The sequence below is a fragment of the Prionailurus viverrinus genome, chromosome A2 (assembly GCF_022837055.1).
Source record: "Prionailurus viverrinus isolate Anna chromosome A2, UM_Priviv_1.0, whole genome shotgun sequence".
In the NCBI taxonomy this organism is placed as follows: Eukaryota; Metazoa; Chordata; class Mammalia; order Carnivora; family Felidae; genus Prionailurus; species Prionailurus viverrinus.
This window is the reverse complement of record NC_062562.1, coordinates 3,550,644-3,575,753: the sequence shown is the minus strand read 5'-3', so window position 1 is coordinate 3,575,753 and position 25,110 is coordinate 3,550,644. Positions and strand designations below refer to the sequence as shown.

Sequence of the window (25,110 nt, the reverse complement as noted above, 5' to 3'; positions counted from 1 at the left end):
CGCCAGTAGTGTTCCCCGATATGTCAGCTAAGAATGTCTCTAGACATTACTCAGTGTCCCCACTTGAGAGCCATTGGGTTACGACCTGGTAAGTTTGTGCAGCCCATAAATATCCAATTGGAGATTTCCAGGAAGCTGATGATTCTGTAATTCTGGCACCCAGGGAGTATGGAGCAGGTGAGATCTTCCCTCTCCCACCCCGTCCCAAGAATGGGTTGAAGTGAGAGAAGAGGAAGGAGGGCCGGCCAGTCAGAGAAGTAGGAGGGGGCCCGCGTGTGGGGAGGCAGCCACAGGTGCAAGGAAGATAATGGATCAAGTAGGGCAAGTCTGGCAGGGGCATAGTCTGTTGAGATCTGCCATCAGTTTCAGAAGCGTCAGATGCTTCGGGGAGCCGGTTTAGGGGAGAGGGGGGTCATTTAAATGGGGTGTCAGTCATAAAAATGATATTGTGCATTCATTTTGTTGACATGAAAAGACTTCCATGGTGTAACTTTAAAAAATTACTGGAGTTTAACATACACTGAGTAAAGTGCATACGTCTTAACTGTATAGGTCAATGAATTGTTTTTCACGTGGTCTACACCTGTGTCACCATTACCATGTTCAAGATCTAGAAAGTTCCTTCATGCCCCTTCTCACTCAGTATAGCCTGGACTGTCCAAGATACCACCATTTTTATCCCCTTGATGTAATATCGAAGGGGGAAAACAAGGAGGTTATTAGATAATGTGGACTCCATAATCCAAAGACCACAGCCCTGTACACTTCTGTTTTTCTCCCCTCTCCTTCCCTGTCCATCTTGTTTTAAAGTCAACTCTGTTGAAGTATATTTGTATAATAATATATACCCATTTTAAGTGTACAGTTTGATGAGTTTTGATAAAGCCGTGTAACGACTACTCCAGTCAACAGAGAGAACATTTCCATGACCTCCAAAAGATCCCCTGGGTCCCTTTGTAATCAACCCCACCCCTTCCATCTTATCCCCAATCATTGGTCCAACTTTCCATCACTCTAGGTTAGATTTCCCTTAACTAGAATTTCATATATGTGGAATCACATAGTATATAGTCTTTGGTGACTGGATTCTTTCATTCCCCAATCATTGGTCCAATGATAGCTCACTGCATTTGGTATTCCTATCCCAACAATCCTTTAACTATGCCAGAACCTATAATCCGTGGACCCTTTCCTCCCTTTCCCCTGTCCCCTCACTCGGTTTAGAGCCATGGTCTTCCGTTACAATCGCTCCTTGACATATGTCCTCAACTCCCTCGTCTGCCTCTTCCTTCATCACATTTACGTGGTCAGACTTGGCCTGATTAAAGCCAGCCTTGCGTATACTCCTCACCTGCACCTGGGAAGCCTCATACACAGCCATGCCAACTGGTCTCCCTTGAGATTTTTGACCACCAATTTCCTGCCCAGCAGTCCTATGTGTCCTGGTCCATTCACTTATCCACTCTCTCGTATGGTAACATCTCACCTTTCCTTCTCCCCTCAAGTCTTCCCCTTCCTCCTGAACCTCAGTTCTTGACATTGCCTCCTATCTTCTGCAAAAACAAAGCCACAGAAGGGGACTTCCACAGCACATAGGCTGCCAACATTGCCTTCTTTCTTGTTATCATGACTCCCAGGCTCCCAGCCAAGGCCAACTCTCCCTACCTACATACTGGATTCCATTCCACCCAAGGTCATCACTCTTCTTAAGTGTCTACTTCCTTTTACTACATCAGATGTTGCTTCTTTTCTTGATTATTCCCATTAGCTTATAAACATGTACTAATAGCTCCCATCTTTAAAAAAGGTAGATGCATGATCCCACATTGTCCTCCAGTTATTACCCATTTATTCATTCTCCTTTACAGAAAAAAAAAAAAAAACAACTTTTAAGAGTTGGATCTCCTCTTGGTTTCTACTCCTCTTTTCATTGTCTCTTGAGCCCACTCTAATTGGGCTTCCCCCTCATGACTCCACTGAGACACCAGCTGTCAGTCAAAGTCATTAGTGGCTTCTAGATGGCCACATTCAAAGACCAGTTTCAATAGCTAAATTCAAAGGTCACACAAGGAAAAATAGAAAATGCTTTGAGATGAATGGAAATGAAGACATAACATCAAAACGTATTGGGGTGCAACTAAAGCAGGGCTTAGAGAAAGATTTATAGCTGTATATGCCTATATTAAAAAAGAAGAAAGATTGGGGTGACTTAGTGGCTCAGTCAGTTAAGCATCTGACTTTGGCTCAGGTCATGATCTCATGGTTCATGAGTTCGAGCCCATGTGAGGCTCTGTGCTGACAGCTCAGAGCCTGGAGTCTGCTTTGGATTCTGTGTCTCCCTCTCTCTCTGCCCCTCTCCTGCTTGCACTTTGTCTCTGTCTCTCTTTCTCTCAAAAGTAAGTATTAAGAACATTTAAAAAAGAAGAAATTTTTAAAAATAAGAAATCAATGACCTAAAGTTACAACAAATTTAATGGTCAATCATCATTTCCTTGTGTTGTTTGTCCTAGTAGCAGCTTTTGACACAGTTTATCACTTCTTCTTTTTAAAATTTTATTATTTTTTTAAGCAGAGAACAAAGAACTTTATTCAATCACCTAAAATAGCCATTGTTAAAATTTCAAAAAATAAATAGAATTATACTGTTTTAAGTCTTATTTTTGGGGGGCACCTGGGTGGCTCAGTTGGTTAAGTGACCGACTTCGGCTCAGGTCATGATCTCATGGTTTGTGGGTTCGAGCCGTGCATTGGGCTCTGTGCTGAACACTTGCTCAGAACCTGGACCCTGCTTCAGATTCTGTGTCTCCTTCTCTCTCTGCCCCTCCCCCTCTTGTGCTCTGTCTCACTCTGTCTCTCAAAAATAATGTTAAAAAATTTTTTTAATCTTATTTTTTCATTAGAGTAGTTTTGATTTTGTTTATGACATTGTTACTCTTCCATAGTATTTTATTTATTTGTTTATTTATTTATTTAATTTATTTTTTAATTTACATCCAAGTTAGTTAGCATACAGTGCAACAGTGATTTCAGGAGTAGATTCCTTAATGCCCCTTACCCATTTAGCCCATCCCCCCTCCCACAACCCCTCCAGTAACCCTCTGTTTGTTCTCCATATTTAAGAGTCTCTTATGTTTTGTCCTCCTCCCTGTTTTTATATTGTTTTTGCTTCCCTTTTTCTATGTTCATCTGTTTTGTATCTTAAAGTCCTCGTGAGTGAAGTCCTATGATATTTGTCTTTCTCTAATTTTGCTTAGCATAATACCCTCTAGTTCCATCCACATAGTTGCAAATGGCAAGATTTCATTCTTTTTTATTGCTGAGTAATACTCCATCTCACACACACACACACACACACCCCACATCTTCTTTATCCATCCATCCATCGATGGACATTGGGGCTCTTTCCATACTTTGGCTATTGTTGATAGTGCTGCTATAAACATGGGGGTGCACGTGCCCCTTCGAAACAGCCCACCTGTATCCCGTGGATAAATACCTGGTAGTGCAATTGCTGGGTCATAGGGTAGTTCTATTTTCAGTTTTTTGAGGAACTTCCATACTGTTTTCCAGAGTGACTGCACCAGCTTGCATTCTCACCAACAATGCAAAAGAGATCCTCTTTCTCCTCATCCTCACCAACATCTGTTGTTGCCTGAGTTGTTACTGTTGGCCATTCTGACAGGTGTGAGGTGGTATCTCATGGTGGTTTTGATTTGTGTTTCCCTGATGATGAGTGATGTTGAGCATTTTTTCATGTGTCTGTCAGTCATCTGGATGTCTTTGGAAAAGTGTCTATTCATGTCTCTTGGCCATTTCTTCACTGGATTGGTTGTTTTTTGGGTGTTGAGTTTGATACGTTATTTATAGATTTTGGATACTAACCCTTGATCTGATATGTTGTTTGCAAATATCTTCTCCCATTCCACCAGTTGCCTTTTAGTTTTGCCAATTGTTTCCTTCGCTGTGCAGAAGCTTTTTATAATAGTAGTTCATTTTTGCTTTGGTTTCCCTTGCCTCTGGAGACGTGTTGAGTAAGAAGTTGCTGCGGCCAAAGTCAAAGAGATTTTTGCCTGCTTTCTCCTTGAGGATTTTGATGGCTTCCTGTCTTACGCTTAGGTCTTTCATCCATGTTGAGTTTATTTTTGTGTCTGGTGTGAGAAAGTGGTCCAGGTTCATTCTTCTGCATGTCGCTGTCCAATTTTCCCAGCACCATTTGCTGAAGAGACTGTCTTTATTCCATTGGATATTCTTTCCTGCTCTGTCAAAGGTTAGTTGGCCATATGTTTGTGGGTCCATTTCTGGGTTCTGTATTCTGTTCCATTGATCTGAGTGTCTGTTCTTGTGCCAGTACCATACTGTCTTGATGATCATAGCTTTGTAACACAGCTTGAAGTCCGCACTTCCTCTTTTTTTAAATTGCAGTAAAATATATATAACATGAAAGTTACCATTTTAACCATTTAAAAAATTTTAATGTTTATTATTATTTTTTATATTAGAGAGAGAGAGAGAGAGAGAGAGAGAGCGTGAGCAGGGGAGGGGCAGAGAGACAGAGACAGATACAGAATCTGAAGCAAGCTCTAGGCTGTGAGCTGTGAGCTGTCAGCATAAAGCCCAACCTGGGGCTTGAACTCACGAGCAGTGAGACCATGACCTGAGCGGAAGTCGGATGCTTAACCGGCTGAGCCACCCAGGTGCCCCTCATTGTATCCGTTTTTAAGTGTACAGTCTATGGCATTAAGTACACTGACATCATTGTGTAACCATCCCCACCACATTTCGTTTATTCATCTGTTGATGGACACTGGGACTGCTGCATCTTTTGGGTTATTGTGAATCATGTTGCTGTGAACATGGGTGTGCAAATGTCTTTGAGACCCTGCTTTCAGTTCTTTTGGATAAGTAGGAGTGAAGTTGCTCTGCATCATGGAGGAATTCTAATTTTAGCCTTTTTGAGGCAAACCATTTGGGGCACCAGGACGAGCAACCCTCCCCGCTTTCCTGGGGCTTTTCTCAACACAGGGGATCTTCGCTGTCAAAAGTGGGAAAGCCCCGATCAGTTGAGGCTGGGTTGGCCACCCTACCGGGAACGTTTTGTCCTGCTCTGCACTCCGGGCAGCACTATCTCAACCCACCAAGTCAGTTTCGAGATGGAAACCCAAAATCTTCATGGGTTTCCTGGAGCTGCCAGAGCACCACAGACCGGGGGGTTTACACAACAGAACTGCATGGTCTCACGGTTCTGGAGGCTGGAAGTCTGGGATCAAAGTGTCAGTAGGGCCGTGCTCCCTCTGGAACCTGTAGGGGCACATTCTTCCTTGCTTGTCCCAGCTTCTGGTGGGGTTTTTTGGCCATCGATGGTCTTGCTTGGCTTGTAGACCCATCCTGTCCCCACATGGCATGCTCCCTGTGTCCTTTCATGGTCTCCTCCCTTTCTGTGGGTTTCTGTCCAAATTTCCTCTTTTTCTAAGGATGCCATATGGATTATGGCCCGTCCTGATGACTTCATCTTAACCTCATCACCTCTGTAACGACCTCGTCTCCAAATAAGGTCACATTCCAAGGTCCTGGGGAGTTGCGACTTCAACATGCTTTTTTTTTTTTTTTTTGTATAATCAGTATAATCTGATCCATAACTTAGACTTTGGGGGGGGGGTTCTCCTCCCTCCCTTTGAAAGAGAAGGAACAGGCAGAGTTTCTCCCCTTGGACCACAGTGATCTTGGCTGTGATGTTGGAGAGAAATGTTGAATTTCAGGGCTAAACTTGCAAGCCTAAATCCTCTGAACCTTAAAATCTGGCAGAAATCCCAGTTGGCAATATGTCTCCCAAAGTGTCAGTATTCCCCTACAGGTGAATACCAGGAGAAAAAGCAAAAGGTGAGCCTCAGAATAACCATCGAGGGTTATTGGATCTTAGAAGTGGAGGTACATTTTGTGAAACTCTCTTTTGGGAGGGAGGAAGAAGGTGAAGGGTCTGGTGAAGGAAAAGCTTCCAAAATGGGGTTGTCAGATTGAGCAAATAAAAATACAGGAGGCCCATTTAAATTTGAATTTCAGATGCACGAGGAATACTTTTTCAGCAGTTTCAGTCCATCCCACGCAATATTGAGGACACACTTGTGCTAAAAATTATTCATGGTTTGCCTTATCTGAAATTCAAATGTAACTGGGTGTCCTGTATTTTATCTGACAATGCTTCTGCAAATAAGTAATGGAGTTAAGCCACATTAGAAGGCAGTGGTGATGGATTTCTTGAAGCCTTGGGGCCACTTGGGGATGTGTCGGAAGCAGGAACAGTTCACATGGCCCTGAGGATGGCTTCTAATGGGGCTTAATGATATCTTCCCTTTGTTGTCCTGGAGTATTGGGATGTAAACAGGAAGGAGACACACTGACCCCAATGAAAACCCGTGTGGGGCTCTTAGTGGATACATAGTCTCCCCTGATCCTCCCACTGAGATGACCACCCTTCTGGATTTGGTATTCACGATCCCTTTGCTTTTTTTTTTTTTTAAGACATTTAAAAAAATCATATATACCTGTCTCCCTAAACCCAAGGCAATATTAAAGATAGTTACCGGATCTTAACCCATTAGCTGCTGGGTCGTGAAGAAGTCTGTAGGGTCATAGGGACAAAGTCAGGGTGGGCGGGGATCCACCCGAGTGAGGGAGCCTTGAAGCAGCAGCTAGGTACCAACCAATACTGCAATATTTTATTTTATTTAAAAAAAATTTTTTTTAATGTTTATTTATTTTGGGGACAGAGAGAGACAGAGCATGAACGGGGGAGGGGCAGAGAGAGAGGGAGACACAGAGGCAGAAGCAGGCCCCGGGCTCTGAGCCATCAGCCCAGAGCCCGACGCGGGGCTCGAACTCACGGACCGCGAGATCGTGACCTGAGCTGAAGTCGGACGCCCAACCGACTGAGCCACCCAGGCGCCCCCCAATACTGCAATATTTTAACAACAGATACATCCATACACGTGTGTGAGGCTAGCAGCCCCACCCTAAATATCATTTATTTAATGTAGCCTGGTTTTTGCCATTCTATGAATAGATGTACTGCCTTGTGACATTTTTTTTGGTCCAGCATTATCTTGTTGGGAGTCACTCATGTGGATGCATGTCCCTGCTGTTCACTTATGTGTATTCCACTGAATGAAAATGCCACCGTTCATTTATCGAGTCTGCCTTTCGTGAGTATTCAGACTTCAAGGGTTTCAAGGAGCTCTGAATAATCTTGTGCACGAGTCCTGAGTCCATGTGCGAGAGTTTCTCCGAGGAATGTGAACCCAGGAGGGACGTTCCCAATCACAGGGTATGTTCGTTTGCAGCTTTGCTGGATGTGGCAGAGGCAGCCTGCTCCGTGACAAAGATTCAGGCTCCCTTTCCACAGGGTAGAATTTTCGCAGAGGAGCCACTGCTCTGCCAGACACTACATTTCCCAGCTCCCCTTGCGTCTGGTTGAGGTCACGTGGACTCACTGTGACCAATAGGAAGTATGCTAAAGTGAGGGGAATCCTCCTGGGCTGAGGCCGTTGAGAATGCAACATGTCTTCCATAGGCTCTCTTTTTCCTACTTGGGGGGGGGGGCACCCTGAAAACTTCATGCTGGGGATGGAAGTCACATGGTGTGGGGATGGAACATCGCAAGATGGAAGGAGCCTGGGCCACTTGACAGACCGGCAGACGGACAGACAGACAGCCTTCCAGGGCAGAGGCACACAACGTACTTTATGTCTTAAGACGTTGAGATTTGATGTATTGCCTTATTCTAGCAATTGGCCTGGTCTGCTCAATAACACACTAGGCAATGTCATATCGTTTTCCAAAGTGGTTGACCATCTCACATTTCCACCAGTCAGGGATAAGAGGATGCTTTCCCCATCCTCATTATTGATGAGCCAACATATTTTTGGCTTTTGATGAGCCAACATATTTTTTTTTCTTTTTCTTTTGAAATATTTCTGTTGCAACAGAAAAATGGCAAGAATACATTGAACCCTGTACCTTTCACCCAAATTCCCCAATCACTTACATTTTGCCATATTCTCTCCCTCCCCCCTTCCGTCTCTCATCTCTCCCCCCATTTTTGCTATTTCAGGGCAAGTTGTGGACATCATGTCCCTTCACCCTTAAATATTGAAGGATGTGTCTCCTAACAACTAGGACACTCTCATACATAACTGCAACTCATGTATCAAATTCAAAAATCGTATTGTCATACAATACTATTTCAACATACGGTCAATATTCAAATTTCACCAATTGTTCAATCACATCCTTTACAACCCTGGGAATTTCCACATTTTAAACTTTGTCCAGCTGTATCTGCAGCCATTATTTACTTAAACGTTGTTTTCAAACGAACTCATTTTTCAAAAGTGTTAATACACACATTTATTCCCAAAGGCAATTCTACAGTGCTGCCCTAAATGGAGAGCTAGAAAAGTAGATCAACTAGAAAGCAGTAAATAGAAGGCAAGATAAATACAAAGATAAATAGAAAGCAACAATATAGGTCTGTTTATTATCTGGATTTTGGTGGTGGTTTCAAAGGTGTGTGCATATGTCCAGATGTATTGAATGAGAATACTTTAAACATACGAAGTTTATTCTATGTCAATTACACCTCAATAAAGCTGTCTAAAAATCAATACCGAGAAGCCAAAAGGTGAAATTCTAGCCCAGAAGGGGAGACCAGGAATTGATAGAGAGGCTCTGAAGGTACCGGAACACCCAACGGAGGCTTTCTCATTGACCAAAAACAGCCGGGAAGAGAAATCAAGAGACTGACTTTCTCACAATAGGATCCAACGCTATTTAAGACCATAAGGCGGTCCCCACCCTTTGAGAAACGGTGTCCCCTCATTGTGTGTGACTCTGGGAGAGATCACTTGAACTTCTGAGAGCCTCTGTTTTCTCCTCCATAAGACCACCCCATGAGGCGAGGTGGGGGGTGGTGTCTTGGCGACTAAGCTACAGAAACAGTTTTACTTCCGTATCCTGGGGCAATGAAAGGAGATAATGGTAGCATAGTGCTTGGTACTTCCTGAAAACATCATTAGTCCAGTCCCATCCAGTGGAAATCTTACGTGAGCCACATATGGGACTTACAGGTTTTTTTCATTATATTTTTTATTTATTTTACTTAAATCCAGGTTAGTCAACATATAGTGTAATAATGATTTCAGCAATAGAATTTAGTGATTCATCACTTACATATAACACCCAGTGCTCATCCCAGCAAGTGCCCACCTTAATACCCATCACCCATTTAGCCCATCCCCCCCTCCCCTCCCGTCCAGCAACCCTCAATTTCTTCTCTGTATTTAAGAGTCTCGTATGCTTTGCCTCCCTCTCTGTTTTTATCTTATTTTTCCTTCCCTTCCCCTTTGTTCACCTGTTTTGTTTCTTAAATTCCACATATGAGTGAAATCATATGATGTTTGTCTTTCTCTGACTTATTTCACTTAGCATAATACGCTCTAGTTCCATCCACATTGTTGCCAATGGCAAGACATCATTAATTATTTTAAATGTTTATTCATTTTTTTTTTTTGAGAGAGAGAGAGAGAGACAGAATGTGAGTGGGGTAGGGGCAGAGAGAGAAAGGGAGACACAGAATCTAAAGCAGGCTTCAGGCTCTGAGCTGTCAGTGCAGAGCATGATGTGGGCTCAAACTCACGAACCGTGGGATCATGACCTGAGCTGAAGTTGGACGCTCAACGACTGAGCCACCCGGGTGCCCCAAGACTTTATTCTTTTTTTTTTTTTTTTTTAATTTTTTTTCAACGTTTATTTATTTTTGGGACAGAGAGAGACAGAGCATGAACGGGGGAGGGGCAGAGAGAGGGAGACACAGAATCGGAAACAGGCTCCAGGGTCTGAGCCATCAGCCCAGAGCCTGACGCGGGGCTCGAACTCCCGGACCGCGAGATCGTGACCTGGCTGAAGTCGGACGCTTAACCGACTGCGCCACCCAGGCGCCCCGACTTCATTCTTTTTGATTGCTGAGTAATATTCCATTGTATATACATATACCACATCCTTTTTATCCATTCATCAGTCAGTGGACATTTGGGCTCTTTCCATACTTTGGCTATTGTCAATAACACTGCTATAAACATTGGGGTGCATGTGCCCCTTCAAATCAGCATTTTTTTTTATCCTTTGGATAAATACCTAGTAGTGCAATTGCTGGGTCTTAAGGTAGTTCTATTTTTTTTAATCAAAAATTAAAAAAAAATTTTTTTTTCAATGTTTATTTATTTTTGGGACAGAGAGAGACAGAGCATGAACGGGGGAGGGGCAGAGAGAGAGGGAGACACAGAATCGGAAACAGGCTCCAGGCTCTGAGCCATCAGCCCAGAGCCTGACGTGGGGCTCAAACTCCTGGACCGCGAGATCGTGACCTGGCTGAAGTCGGACGCTTAACCGACTGCGCCACCCAGGTGCCCAAAAAATTTTGAAAATATTTATTTATTTTTGAGAGAGAGAGAGAGACAGAGAGAGAGACAGAGAGACAGAGTGTGAGCAGGGGAAGGGCAGACAGAGAGGAAGACAGAATCCAAAGCAGGCTCCAGGCTCTGAGCTATCAGCACAGAGCCTGCTGCAGGGCTTGAACTCATGAACTGCAAGATCATGACCTGAGCCAAAGTCAGATGCTTAACTGACTGAGCCACCCAGGCGCCCCAAGGTAGTTCTATTTTTAATTTTTTGAGGAACTTCCATCCTGTTTTCCAGAGTGGCTGCACCAGTTTGCATTGCAAAGGGTTCGTCTTTCTCTGCATCCTTGCCAACATCTGTTGTTTCCTGAGTTGTTAATTTTAGCCATTCTGACATGTGTGAGGTGGTATCTCATTGTGGTTTTGATTTGTATTTCCCTGATGATGAGTGATGTTGAGCATTTTTTAGTATGTCGGTTGGCCATCTGGATGTCTTCTTTGGGGAAGTGTCTATTCATGTCTCTTGGCCATTTCTTCACTGGATTATTTGTTATTTGGGTGTTGAGTTTGATAAGTTCTCTATAGATTTTGGATACTAACCCTTTATCCGACATGTCATCTGCAAATATCTTCTCCCATTCTGTCGGTTGCCTTTTAGTTTTGCTGATTGTTTCCTTCACTGTGCAGAAGCTTTTTATTTGAATGAGGTCCCAATAGTTCATTTTTGCTTTTGTTTCCCTTGCCTCTGGAGGAGTGTTGAGTAAGAAGTTGCTGCGGCCAAAGTCAAAGAGGTTTTTGCCTGCTTTCTCCTTGAGGATTTTGATGGCTTCCTGTCTTACGCTTAGGTCTTTCATCCATTTTGAGTTTATTTTTGTGTGTGGTGTAAGAAAGTGGTCCAGGTTCATTCTTCTGCATGTTGCTGTCCAGTTTTCCCAGCACCATTTGCTGAAGAGACTGTCTTTATTCCATTGGATATTCTTTCCTGCTTTGTCAAAGGTTAGTTGGCTATACGTTTGTGGGAACTTAAAATTTTCTAGTAGCCACATTTGGGAAAGAAAAACAGAACAGCTCACATGAATTCTAATAATATCCTTTATTTAACCCAATATCCAAGACACTATTATTTTAACACATGGCACTTAGCCCCATTTCAAGGGCTTAGCCTTGTGACCAGAGGCTACCATATTGGATAGAGAAGCATTAGACTTTATTATTATTTGTTGCTTGAAGATTAAGCCTTCTGAGACGTTCACTGTAACATTATTTATAAAAGAAAAAGAAAAGAAAATGATAGTGAAGCACCCATTGTGATGCTTCATTTTATGTATCAATTTGACTGATGCCCAGGTAACTGGTAAAACATTTCTTCTGGGCGTGTCTGTGAGAGTGTTTCTAGAAGACATTAGCATTTGAATCAGTGGACTCTGTGAACAGGATGCCCTCACCAGTGCAGATGTACATCATCCCAGCCACGGAGGGCCCAAATAGAAGAAAAGAGTGGAGGAAGGGGGACTTTGCTCTATGCCTGAGAGAGATGCTTTTCCTGCCCTTGGACATGGGTGTTTCTGGCTCTTTGGCCTTCAAACTCAGACTGGAACTCATAGAAGGTCCCTAGAGGAGTGACATCCATAGAGACAGAAAGTCGATGGTGGGTGCTGGGGCTGAGGGAGGGGGTGGGGAGTCAGTATTTCTTAGGGACAGAGTCTTGTTTGGGAAGATGGAAAGTTCTGGAGACAGATGGTGGGGGTGGTTGCACAAAAATGTGAATATGCTTGGTGCCCCTGAGCTGTGAACTTAAAGATGGTTACGATGGTGGGACGCCTGGGTGGTTCAGTCGGTTAAGCATCAGACTCTTGATTTCAGCTCAGGTCGTGATCTCACAGTTCGTGGGTTCAAGCCCTGCCTCGGGCTCCGCCCTGATAGTGTGGAGCCTGCTTGGGATTCTCTCTCCCTTTCACCCGCTGTCCTTTCCCCACTCTCTATAAATAGATAGATAGATACGTAGATAGATACATAGACACATAGATTAAAATGGCTAAGATGGTAAGTTTTGTGTCATATGTGGTTTTCTATATGCTTTGAACTATGGAAGGGTATTAATGACACTTTGAGTGAAAAAATTCGGTAACAAACATACATATACCCAAATCTTTGTAAAAAAAATTACATAAGCAATTTTTTAAGTTGAAAATATCTCAATATTTACAGCACTTAGGATGTCCAGACTGTAAAATGATCAGGGGGTTTAATTTTCTCTTTGCTGACTTGTGTTTTCTGTGATGCGCACCCGTTATGTGATGCTTATGAGAACACGGGTAAGAAGAAATCCGTCCCTTTCCTATTGAGGCTCATGGTGGGGGTGAGAGGAGTTAACAGTGGCCTTGCAACTGAGCAGCGTGGCGGGGCTGGGATGCCTGATGGTCTTTGTGACCAGTTACCTGGACCAGGTGCGCACTGGCAGTTGACAGAAGCCAAGGACAGACCCCAGCTTCAAACCTGGGGAGGGTGTTGAAGGGAGGGAGAAGAAGAGTGGAAGAGACCTCCCCCCCAATAGGAACACGTGAGACCTTTGCCCGGGTGAGGGGAGTGGGAGGGATGCCCTTGTCCACCAGAGACAGAGTCCCAGCCCCACCCACAGGCCCACACTGGCTCCTTTGCATCCCCAGCACCTCGATCTCCAATTCTGCCATAAACCCCTGACCTCTTCTCCAACCCCCACCCAGTCTCCAGCCCCTTCCCAAACCCCTCTACACCCCATCGCCCTGTCCACTCCCCAGCCCCGTGCCCATTCTCATCCCCAATTCTGTGCACATATCCATCTAGCCCGAATTTATTTCACCCCTCTTCTCAGCCCCCAATGCCGCTACCCCCAGACCCTCCTCCTTCCCCCTTGGTGAGTAGATTAGCGTTTCTCCCCAATACCCACATCCTTGGTACTGAAATTTGGGAATGTTACCTGCAAAGAGACTCTGCAGGATTGTCCTGGTGGTCCCTGTGTCATCCCAGGGTCCTTGGAAGAGGGTCACAGCCAGAGAGAGGGAGGTGTGATGATGGAATCCAAAAGGGAGCAGCATGCATTGAAATGGAGGATGCTCCCCCACCCCCACCCCCCCCCCCCCCCCCGGAGCCAAAGAATGCGGGAAGCTTCTAGAAGCTGGAAAAGGCAAGGAATGGATTCTCCTCTAGAGCCTCCAGGAGGAGCCAGCCCAGTGGACACCTTGATTTTAGCCCCATAAGACTCATTTCAAACTCCTGATCTCTAGAACTGTAGCATAATATGTGTGTCTTGTTTGAAGCCACTGTCTTAATTTGTAAGCAGCCCCCAGAACTCATACACCCCTTCTCCCAGGCTCTGGCCCTTTGCACACGCTAGCCTCCGTCTCTCTCCCTAGCAGAGAGAGAAATCACACACTTATCTGGCTGTGCTGTTTTCCTAGCCGGCTCTGTGCAGGATGATTTCCCAAACTCTCCAGGCTGGACCGGACGTGGGCACCTGTCACCACCTTGCTTCCTGCTGCTAAATCCTTCACTGAGGTCCCTGATGGCCAGATCCCGACAGTTGTACCCTGCCCTGGATTTGAACAGGGAGGGGCCTCAGAGTGCTCAGCACCCCACCCCCTGCACCTCGCCCCCCCCACCCCCCTCCTTCAGGGACTCAGGCTCTCTGCGTTCAGCTGGGCTGGGAGAGGTGGGGTTGGTATGTGTTTGCTCTCCTGGCCCACCTGGGGAGGGGATTTGGGGGCCAGGGCTATGGCTAGACAGTGGGATTCCAGCTGCTCTGGGGGAGTAGAGAGCCACTCGGGCAGCACTTTTAATTCAGGCTCTGGGAACTTATCTCATCTCCAAACCTGGCATCTTTCCCGTCTTCCCAGAGGATCTGGAAGGCAGCTCTCTGGGCACCTGGCAGGGGGTGGAAAATGGAAGCTCTGACAAGTTGTGGGTAATAATAACAACAAGGAGTATACCAGTGACAGCAGCCACATTAGGCTCTGGGCTGGGCCCTGAGCACGCGCCTCAGTAATCCCCAAATTTCTGACTTTCACAGACCACCCTCAAGATTTTCATGTTATCTACCTTCTGCCTGAACTCTTATTTATTGATGTTTTATGAGACAAAACCCCCTTTAGAAACCTAAACCATTGGCTTTTTATTTATTTTTTTTTTTTAATTTTTTTTTTAACGTTTTATTTATTTTTGAGACAGAGAGAGACAGAGCATGAACGGGGGAGGGGCAGAGAGAGAGGGAGACACAGAATCGGAAGCAGGCTCCAGGCTCTGAGCCATCAGCCCAGAGCCCGACGCGGGGCTCGAACCCACGGACCGCGAGATCATGACCTGGCTGAAGTCGAACGCTTAACCGACTGCGCCACCCAGGCGCCCCAACCATTGGCTTTTTAAAACTGTGGTGTGGGGCACCTGGGTGGCTCAGTCGGTTAAGCGTCCGACTTCAGCTCAGGTCACGATCTCACGGTCCGCGAGTTCGAGCCCCGCATCGGGCTCTGGGCTGATGGCTCAGAGCCTGGAGCCTGCTTCCGATTCTGTGTCTCCCTCTCTCTCTGCCCCTCCCCCGTTCATGCTCTGTTTCTCTCTGTCTCAAAAATAAATAAAACGTTAAAAAAAATTAAAAAATAAATAAATAAAACTGTGGTGAAATATGCACAACCTAAAGTTGACCATCTGAACCATTTTGAAACGGTTTGCATGGCTAAGCTGTGGCATAAAGGACTTCCATATAATGGTACGGCCCTGCCCACCATCCGTCTCCAGAACTTTCACCTCCCCAGACTGAGACTCTGTCCCCATGAAACACGGATTCCCCACCCCCTGCCTCACCCCTGGCTCCCACCATCCGTTCTCTGTCTCTGTGGACGGGACGCCTCTAGGGACACCAGACAGTGTTTGTTGTTTTGTGTCTGGTTTATTTCATTGAACACAATGTCCTCAAAGTTCATCCACATTGTAGCAGGTGCCAGGATTTCCTTCTATAAGGCAGGCTCCTTTATATTCCATTGTGTTGATATAGCACAGTCTGCTGATCTGTTCTTCCTCCAATTGAAAACCTAAATCAGTTAATGAAAAAGAAACACAACTCTTTTATTTTGGAATAATTGTACACTCGCAAGAAGTTGCAAAAATTTCACAGAGAGGTCTCCTGTACCCTTTATTCAGTTTTCTCCAGTGGTACAGTTTCAAAATTAGGGCCTTTACATCGATTAATCTACAGAACTGATTCAGATCTCAACACCTGCTATATTCGTTCCTGTGTGTGTGTGTGTGTGTGTGTGCAATTTCTTCACATGTATAGATTTATGTAACCACCCCCAGAATTATAAAGCTTAAATCAATTTATTTCCCTGCCATGAATGGGAAGTGGATGCACCAGCAGTGAAGGCCAACTTTGCACAGCAGCTCTGAGAGGCACTATTATTCCCATCTTAACGTTTTTATTTATTTTTGAGACAGAGAGAGACAGAGCATGAACGGGGGAGGGGCAGAGAGAGAGGGAGACACAGAATCGGAAACAGGCTCCAGGCTCTGAGCCACCAGCCCAGAGCCCGACGCGGGGCTCGAACTCACGGACCGCGAGATCGTGACCTGGCTGAAGTCGGATGCTTAACCGACTGCGCCACCCAGGCGCCCCTATTATTCCCATCTTACACACGAGGGAAGTGTGGATCTAGTCTCTCACTACTTTTTAGCTGTGTGACTTTGAGTAAATCACTTAACTTCTCTGGGCTTCCGTTTCTTTGCCAGTGACCTGGAGATGGTAAGATGCCAAGAACATTCAATGAAATAATACTGAATGCTAAGCACTTAGGAAAGAGCCTGGCACCAGTAAGTGGTCAGTAAAATGTGCCACTGTTATTACTATTCCCACGGGTTGCCTTAAAGTTCGAGATCGGCTACAATAAGAAAACCCATTTTGCCATTTCTCTTGGGCCCACATTGGGCCAGGCACTGAGCTAAGCTCTTGACTGGCTTTATCTCTGTGTGCCTTTATAAAGACACCCGGGCCTACCGCCACCCTCCTCGTGTTACAGATGAGCAAACTGAGGCTCAGAGAGGTGGGTTCACTTGCCCAGGAGGTCACACAGCTTAGGAAGGGGAGGAAGTCAGAATTCAAACTCAGGCCTTGCTGACTCCAAAACCAGAGCTTGCCACAGCCCTTGGAAGCCAGGCCCAGGGACCCCCAGACTTGGAACTCTGCAGATCCCTCCCTTCACGGGGGTTTTGCAGGTGGCCTCTGGTAGAAGCTGGGACACTCTGGGCGTAGTTTTGACCACCCGAGAGAAATGGCTTCAATCCAGCCCCGCCTTCCCATAGCACAAACGGGAAGACCGAGGCCCCCAGAGGAGAAATGATAGGGCAAAGTTACACAGCCAAGGACGACAAGGGAGCCGAGCCACGCCCCTCGGGCTGCGTGTGCTGCCCTTGCCCCCGGTGTGGCGACAAGCAGCACCGAGCTTTGACAGCGTGGACATAGTTCAGCCTAATGGGTAAGAGCCCAGAGTCTGGACTCAGCTGCCTGTTTCCACATCGTGGCGTTTTCACCTCGCGTGCCTTCGGCAGGTGGCTTTGCTCTCTCTGCCTCCGTCTGCCCGCCTCCAAAGCGGGGGCAGCCAGGGTACTCATCTCCAGGGGCTCGTTAATATTTTAAATCACCGTTCTCGTACCAGACCCCTGACTCCCACTCCGCGTGGGTAGGGACGGGAGGCCCATGATCTGGCCATCCCGTGCCCTGCCTGGATGGTGCCAGCCCCTCGGCTTCTGCCCAGGGCAGCTGCCACCGCCGCCGCACAGGTAGGCCGTCCTGGTGCAACCGGGGAGCGGTTCGGCAGGTTTTTCCTCCCTGCTGTGGAGCAACAGCTGCCCTCTGCCCGTCTCACCCGGCCCGGCCCTCCTAGGCTCTCATGCTGCTCTCCGCCAGACTCAGCCAGTGGGCAGCGGGCGCCACATCAGGATGCCCAGCATCTTCGCCTACCAGAGCTCCGAGGTGGACTGGTGCGAGAGTAACTTTCAGCACTCGGAGCTGGTGGCCGAGTTCTACAACACGGTGAGAGGGCTGGGGGCAGCGGTCTCGCCGGACGGGGGGTTCAAACCCCGGCTTCTCCACACGGCCGCTGGAGAATCCTGCTGGAGCGTTCACCTCTCTGAGCTTTCGTCCGTCTGTTAGGCGAGGAGTGCTGGCCTTTGTTCATTCATGGGGCATCTGTGGTAGGTTTTGGCAATGCAGCAGTGACCAGGAAAATAGCCAGGCTCCCTGTTCCCCTGGAGCGGAGGACACGCATGTGACTCCAGGCATTCGCAAGCCAGGGTGATGGTGCTCTAATGGGAGGTGCGGGGGCAGCCTTGGGGAGCGGGGAGGGCAGAGGTGATCCATGAGCCAGTGGCAGAGGGATGGATCAGGAAGGGCTTCCTGGAGGAGACGGCTGTGTCTATTTTGTTCTCAGCTGTACCCCCCAGCTTAGGTTGACCAACTCATTCCAGTTTGCTGGGGACTATCCTGGTTTCAGCATCGGAAGTCTCATGTCCCGGGGACCCCTCAGTTCTGGGCACAGTAGTCCTCTTTCCCCCCATCCTTGGTATGAGGCCATATCGGAAGGGCTCAAAATGCCTGGATGGCAGTGGCACTTCAGGAGAGCTTAGAAAACGCAAGCGGCCGAAGATTCATGTGGCCGTGCCTCTCCTCCTGCGGGGTGCTGGGGAGACTGTGGTGAATAAGGCAGGCCGCCCTTTTCCCTGGAGCTTCTGGGACGGTCGGTGGGTGGTGCAGGCAACGTGCTTTGCTCTGTGCCCTGCGCATACTGAGGGCGCTCAAAGGGGAGGTGAAAGATATGCCCAGGGTCACCGTGGCACTTAGAGCTAGGATTTGAACTTGGTGGGTCCAGAGATGTTTTGGAGGCTTGGGGATTGGGAGCTCAGTCCCAGATGCCTCCCTCACTCTTGCCCTGTTACTTTGACCCCACGGCTTTCCAGAGCCGGGGGGAGGGGCACGGAAGTTTGAGATTCAGGGCTTCTCTGTGGTCTCCCTGTTTCTTGCTCCTCCTGGACAGAGATACTGACTCTGGTCCTCAGTGCTCTTGCCTGAAAAACGGGAGGGGGCTGAACGTGCCGATCTCTGAGGTGGAGAAGAGGTTTGGGGGTCTGGGACCCTTCTCCCTGGAGTCCCTGGCAGTCCACCCTGAGGTGGGGGCCCCAGAGAAGGCACCGAGAAAGGGCTGCTGTAGGGCTGGGCTGAGACCCCAGTCTAGCCGCACGTGCCTACGCGAAACGCTCCTCTGTGCGTGGATTCGGGGAGGAGCGTTCAGGGAGCCTCCCTTCAGCCTGCCTCTAAATGCAGCCAATTGAGTGAGTGGGGGACACTTCCAGGGTGCAGGAGACATGGCTATGACACATACCAGATGTCCACAGCGTCATCACCTGCATTTCCAGGTACTTATCAAACGAAACAAAAGTTTCACAAAATAGTAGTTACCTTTCCCTGGTGTGAACACACTTGGATATTTTCTCTTCTATCACAAAGGCTCTGGCAGGGGCACGTGGAGGGTTCAGTCGGTTAAGCGTCCGACTTCGGCTCAGGTCACGATCTCACAGTCCTTGAGTTTGAGCCCCGCGTCGGGCTCTGTGCCGACAGCTCGGAGCCTGGAGCCTGCTTCCGATTCTGTGTCTCCCTCTCTCGCTGCCCCTCCCCCGCTTGCACTCTCTCTCTCTCTCTCTCTCTCTCTCTGTCTCTCAAAAATAAATAAACATTAAAAAAATTAAAAAGAAAAGGAAAGGCTCTGGCAAAACCACCAGAACTTAAGGAATTGAATGCAGATTAGGTTATAAAGGGTCTCCCCAAGATTCTCTCCTCTAAAACACTTCTGAGTAGCCCGAACCCATCAGCAGAGCTAATCAGTCATATAGGTCAGGGGTTGGCAAACGTCTGCTGTAGAGGCCAGATGTTAAATATGTTTGGCTTTGGGGGCCATACAATCCCTGTGGAAAGGACTCCACTCTGCCATTGTACCTGGAAAGCAGCCACAGACGGTATATAAGTAAATGAGGGGGGCCGTGTGGCAATAAAACTCTATCTGTGGACACTGAAATGTGCATTTCATGTAACTTTCACGTGTCACAAGATACTATTCTTGTTTTATTTTTTTAACCATTTAAAAGCACAAATGTCATTCTTAGCTCACAGGCCATGCAAAAGAAGACATTGGATAGAATCGGTACAGGGCCATGGTTTGCCAGCTTCTGATAGAATTGTATATACGTATTGTATATAATATACATACACAATATATAATATTTTATATTATACAATAATATATTTATTATATGGTATATGATACACACACATATATAATATTCATAAGATATAATAATGTATTTATTACATATTGTGTATTACATGCTGTATATACTATAGTATATCTTATATGATATAACAATAATTGTTACATATACATAAATAATAAGCAGCCAACTAGAAAATAATAAGATCTTTTCTTTTTTGGCTTCTCAAGTCAGTAATTAAAACCGAGTTTGTTTTGCAGCAAATGCGGGCACGCTCCTATCTCGCAGCGTTCTGTGTGCAATGTGTCAAGTTGTGTTGAGATGTAGATGTACATCTAGCACCTTCACCGCCCCCACTCGGTCATTGAACCTCCAGGAACTTGCATCACAGAGATAATCCCAATGGTGAACAAAATTTACGTACAAAGTCCTGTCTGAGTCATTTGTAACTGCAATAAATGAATGAATAAATAAAAAGGAAGCCATAACACTTTCACCAACCTGTGAGGGCTCAGCACGTTCTGGCGAAATACCACAAAGCTCTTTAAAAGCAGGTGTTTGCTCGAGGTCTATAAATGAAGACAAAATATGTAACAATATTTTTTTTGTTATTTTTTTAATTCTGAAGTTAGCCAACGTACAGTATAGTGTTGGCTTCCGGAAATAGAACCCAATGATCCATCACTTACATACAACACCCAGTACTCATCCCAACAAGTGCCCTCCTTCATGCCCATCCCCCACTTTCCCCTCTCCCCCGCCCCCCCCCATCAACCCCCAGTCTGTTCTCTATATTTAAGAGTCTCTTGTGGTTGCTTCCCTCTGTTTTTATCTTATTTTTCCTTCCCTTCCCTCATGATCATCTGTTAAGTTTCTCAAATTCCACATATGAGTGAAATCATATGGTATTTGTCTTTCTCTGACTTATTTCTCTTAGCATAATACCCTTTAGTTCCATCCATGTTGTTGCAAATGGCCAGATTTCATTATTTTTCATTGCCAAGTAGTATTCCTTTGTATATGTAAACCACATTTTCTTTATGCATTCGTCAGTTGATGGACATTTAGGCTCTTTCCATCATTTGGCTACTGTTGAAAGTGCTGCTATAAACTTTGGGGTACAAGTGCCCCTATGCATCAGCACTCCTGTATCCTTTGGGCAAATTCCTAGTAGTGCAATTGCTGGGTCGTAGGGTAGTTCTATTTTTAATTTTTTGAGGGACCTCTGCGCTGTTTTCCAGAGCGGCCGCACCGGTTTGCATTCCCGCCAACAGTAGCAAGAGTTTTTTTTTAAAGTTTATTTATTTATTTTGAGAGAGAGAGAGAGAGAGAGAGCACACGCACAAGTGGAGGAGGCACAAAGAGAGAGAAAGGGAGAGAGAAACTCCCAAGCATATTCCGCAGAGCCCGATGCAGGACTCGATCTCACAAAGCGTGAGATCACGATCTGAGCCCAAATCAAGAGTTGGACACCCAACCGACTGAGCCACCCAGGCACCTCTGAAGGATATTTCGCTTTCTCAATGCACTGCTCGCAGGGTTGGCTGAATCTGGGGCAAAACCCAGGGCCACATGATCAGGGAATAGAAGCAGGAAGGAGGAACCGCTGGAGGACTCATCCCGCGTGTTGGCAAGTTTCACAGAGGAGGACACCTGGGAATCGGGTTTGAAGGATGAGCAGGAAGTTTTGCCAAGCAGGGTGGGAGTCAAGGAAAAGGGAGGAGAGGAGAGAAGGATGTACTGAGTTCTGGACATGAAGGGGACTGCACAGTTAGGGAAGGGTAGGAGTGTTTCCGTGGCTAGAATATGAGAAGAAATGAAGACGAGCAAGTTTTGCTTGCTGAGTCGGAGTGTTTGAAATACGTCCCACATTTGCTGATAGACTCATTGGGCTCATGCATTCGTCCAACAAGAACGCCATAAACCAATGCGTGCTGATTGATCCCGGGGTCCCAGGGATGCTATGTGCTCCCGGGCTAAGCAAGTGGGGGGTCCAGGGTCAGATCTGCCCCGCCCCATGGTTAGCTTGTGGCAGAGGGAGGGTAAAGGGACCAGAGGGAGCAGAGGGGAGCCATGGGGATGACCCACTAGGGCTGTGCCTGCTGAATGTGGAGGGGATCTCAGTGTTTGAAGAATGAGTAAGTGTCTCCAAGGCATACAGACCAAATGGGCCAGCAGAAGCAGAGGTCTTGAGGCGAGAGAGAACAGCATCTCAAGACACAGTTGGTTTAAAGCCAGAGCCCAGGCTGCCGGTGGGGGAGGAACCGAGGGCTGAGGGAAAGGTGGGTGAGGTTTCCAGGTGCCAAATGAGGAATGCCAAGCAGAGGAGTGTGGGCTCCATGGTGAGGGCACCGGGGAGCCATGGATGACTTTTGAACAGCGAAGAGTCAATGATGTGGGAAGCGGCTGGGACACCTGCTTGCCCGCCATAGATGGGCCCCGGAGAGACAGGACGGCAGATCCAACAGGAATAGAGGTCAAGGGTGTGGGAGGGCCTGGATTGGGTGGGGCAGGGGAGAAGTCAAGGTGTGGGCTGCTTCAGTCTGCTTCTGCTGGCATTAGCCTGGTGGCCTCCAGGTGTGGCCTCCTTCTGGGCTGCTGACAACTTAGGAGAGTTTCAAGTGGCGGGAGAGGAAGTTTCAAGCCCCCCCCCCCCCCCCCCTTCCCCGTCAGCTCTGAGAAGCAGCTGTGTTGCTGAATTTCTTTCCTGGGGTCCTGCCAAAGCTTCAGAAGCTCTGCGTCTCATCCTCTCCAGAAAGCTCCTTCTCAGATGCTTGGGTACAGGACAAAGGGAGGGGATGGCTGGACGGGGGTGTGGGGGGGATTGGATGGGCAGGGGTGCAGGGGTGGGAATGAGTGCGAAGAGTATGGGGGTGGGTACAATGGAAGGCACAGAGCGACCTGAGTGGGAGCCTGCAGTGCCCACACCTCCTACCTCTTTCTGCAACTGAGCGTTTCTGCTGCTGGCCTTTGCAGGGCGAGGGCTTCAGCCCCTCTGCTCTGAATGCTGTGTGGTGCAGGGGGAGACCTGTCCCTCTCTGAGCCCCTGGCTGTGAGTAGCAGGTCCCATGAGTTTTATTTTATTATTTTATTTAAAAGTTTTTTTTAAAAATGTTTATTTATTTTTGAAGGAGAGAGAGAGCATGAGCAGGGGAGGAGCAGAGAGAGAGAGAGAGAGAGAGAGGGAGAGAGAATCCGAAGCAGGCTCCAGGCTCTGAGCTGTCAGCACAGAGCCCGATGCGGGGCTCGAACTCATGAGCCGTGAGATCATGACATGAACTGAAGTCAGATGCTCAACCGACTGAGCCACCCAGGTGCCCCTGTTTTTTTTTTTTTTTTTTTTTTTTTTTACTGTTTGTTTATTCATTTAAGAGAGAGCATGCAAGCAGGGGAGGGGCAGACAGAGGGAGGGGGGAGAGAGAGAATCCCAAGGCGGCTCTGCACCTTTAGCATGGAGGCCGATGTGGGGCTTGAACTCACCAACCTCGAGATCATGACCTGAGCTGAAATCAAGGGTCAGATGCTTAACTGACTGAGACACCCAGGTGCCCCCCGTGAGTTTTAAACCATACCTCCCTCTTCTGTATTCCTTCTCATCGAATTCACAGCAAAATCATTTGTGCCAGCCGCCCCGCTCCCGGAAAATGAGAAGGGGCATGGTTCCCGCTCTCAGGGAGGGCAGACACTATTAACTGAATAATTTCACACAATGGTGATCATGCCCATGACACATGCTGGCCCAGACTCGATAGGTCCCTCTGGACCTCTTTTCTGCTTCAGAAAAAGCCTTCTGCTTCAGAAAAAGTCCAACTCAAAGAGATAACGGCCCCTCCATTTTGTGCATGGGTCAGCAAGAATTGGGACAGCCACTGTTCCAGGCTCTGGGGGCACAGAGATGACCAACGCAAACCAAAATGCCTCCTCTTATGGGGCTGGTGTCCTGGGTGTGGAGGAGACAAAAAATAAACAGAAGTCAAGGGTACAGCATGCCAGGTGGTACTGGGAAGAAAGAAAGACTCCCTTCCTTCCTTCTTCCCTCCTCCTTCCTTCCTTCCTCCCTTCCTCCCTTCTCCTTCCTTCCTTCTTTCCTTCCTTCTTCCCTTCCTTCCTTCTTCCCTTCCTTCTTTCCTTCCTTCCTTCCTTCCTTCGCCCCTCCCTCCCTCCCTTCGTTCCTTCCTTCTTCCCTTCCTTCTTCCCTTCCTTCTTCCCTTCCTTCCTTCCTTCCTTCCTCCCTCCCTCCCTCCCTCCCTTCTTTCCTTCTTCCCTTCCTTCCTTCTTTCCTTCCTTCCTTCCTTCCTCCCTTCCTATTTATTCAGCAAATATTCGCTGAGTACTTATTCAGAAAGGGAGCAGCTGTGGGGTACTAATAGTAATTAACTCACAGGACCGTGGAGAGGACAAAACAACTGCTGGGCATCCCAAATGTTCGTCCACACAATGGACTACTCCTCAGCCATAAACAGGAGGGAGGCGCTGATGCCACAACGTGGATGAACCCTGGAAACAGGACGTTCCGTGAGAGAAGCCAGCCACCAAAGGCCACGTTTGGTAGGATTCCATCCACGTGAAATGCCCAGAAGAGTCAAATCTGCAGAGCCGAAGGAGCAGATTCGTGGTTGCTGGGGGGGGGGCGGGGGGAGGAGGGAGTGCTCATGGATACAGGGTTTCCTTCTGGGGAGGTGAGAGTGTTCTAGAATTAGAGAGTGGTGATGGTTGCACAACCTCATGAATAGTAAAGCCACAGACTTGCACACTTTATATATTTATTTTTAAAGGTAATTTATTTATTTCTGAGAGAGAGAGAGCGCATGTGCATGCGTGCACGAGCTGGGGAGGGGCAGAGAGAGAGGAGAGAGAGCATCCCCAGCAGGTTCCACGCTGCCAGCACAGAGCCCAATGCGGGGCTCGATCTCGTGAACTATGAAATCATGACCTGAGCTGAAACCAAGAATCGGGTGCTTAACGGACTGAGCCACCCAGGCGCCCCCGGGCTTCACACGTTAGAAGAGTGAATTTGAGCATATGTGATTTATACCTCCATTTGGAAAAAAAAAAAAAAAACAGATCTAAAAAAATGTACAGTTCTTGGTACATCCCAAGCATTGAATAAAGTTGTTACTATTAGAAGGTAAACATGGCCAGAGACGCGGAAGTGTTGGTGTATTACCTTCACTTAACAGGTAGCACTTCCTGTATAACCCCCAGAGCAATTCTAAGAAGTAGGGACTCTTTATTCTCCACATTTTACAAGTGGGGGGTAAAGGCTCAGAGAGTGTATGTTTCTTTCCCAGGGTTGCACAGCAGGTAAATAGCACGGGCCCAAAAGCTGCGTCTGCCCACCCGGTCCCAGAGTCTCTCACTTAATTAACCACAGCATCGC

The 25,110-nt window shown here is 47.3% G+C and overlaps 1 protein-coding gene across 5 annotated transcripts in view; it reads left to right on the top strand.

Annotated features, from left to right (window-relative positions):
- ACER1 (alkaline ceramidase 1) overlaps positions 1-25,110 on the top strand; it is a 46,341-nt gene that overhangs the window by 9,294 nt on the left and 11,937 nt on the right. Inside the window, exon 1 of one of the 5 annotated variants that reach the window (XM_047849050.1) lies at positions 16,897-16,945. The exons of 2 other annotated variants lie outside the window; for them this stretch is intronic. Coding sequence is in view for 1 of the 3 variants with exons in the window: in XM_047849047.1 (XP_047705003.1) it covers positions 17,410-17,502 (93 nt within the window). In the remaining 2 variants the exon portion in view is untranslated. Of the gene's footprint in view, positions 1-16,896; positions 16,946-17,383; positions 17,503-24,141; positions 24,279-25,110 lie in introns of those variants that run through there. 2 more of the 5 variants (XM_047849047.1, XM_047849052.1) reach the window with 2 other exon arrangements.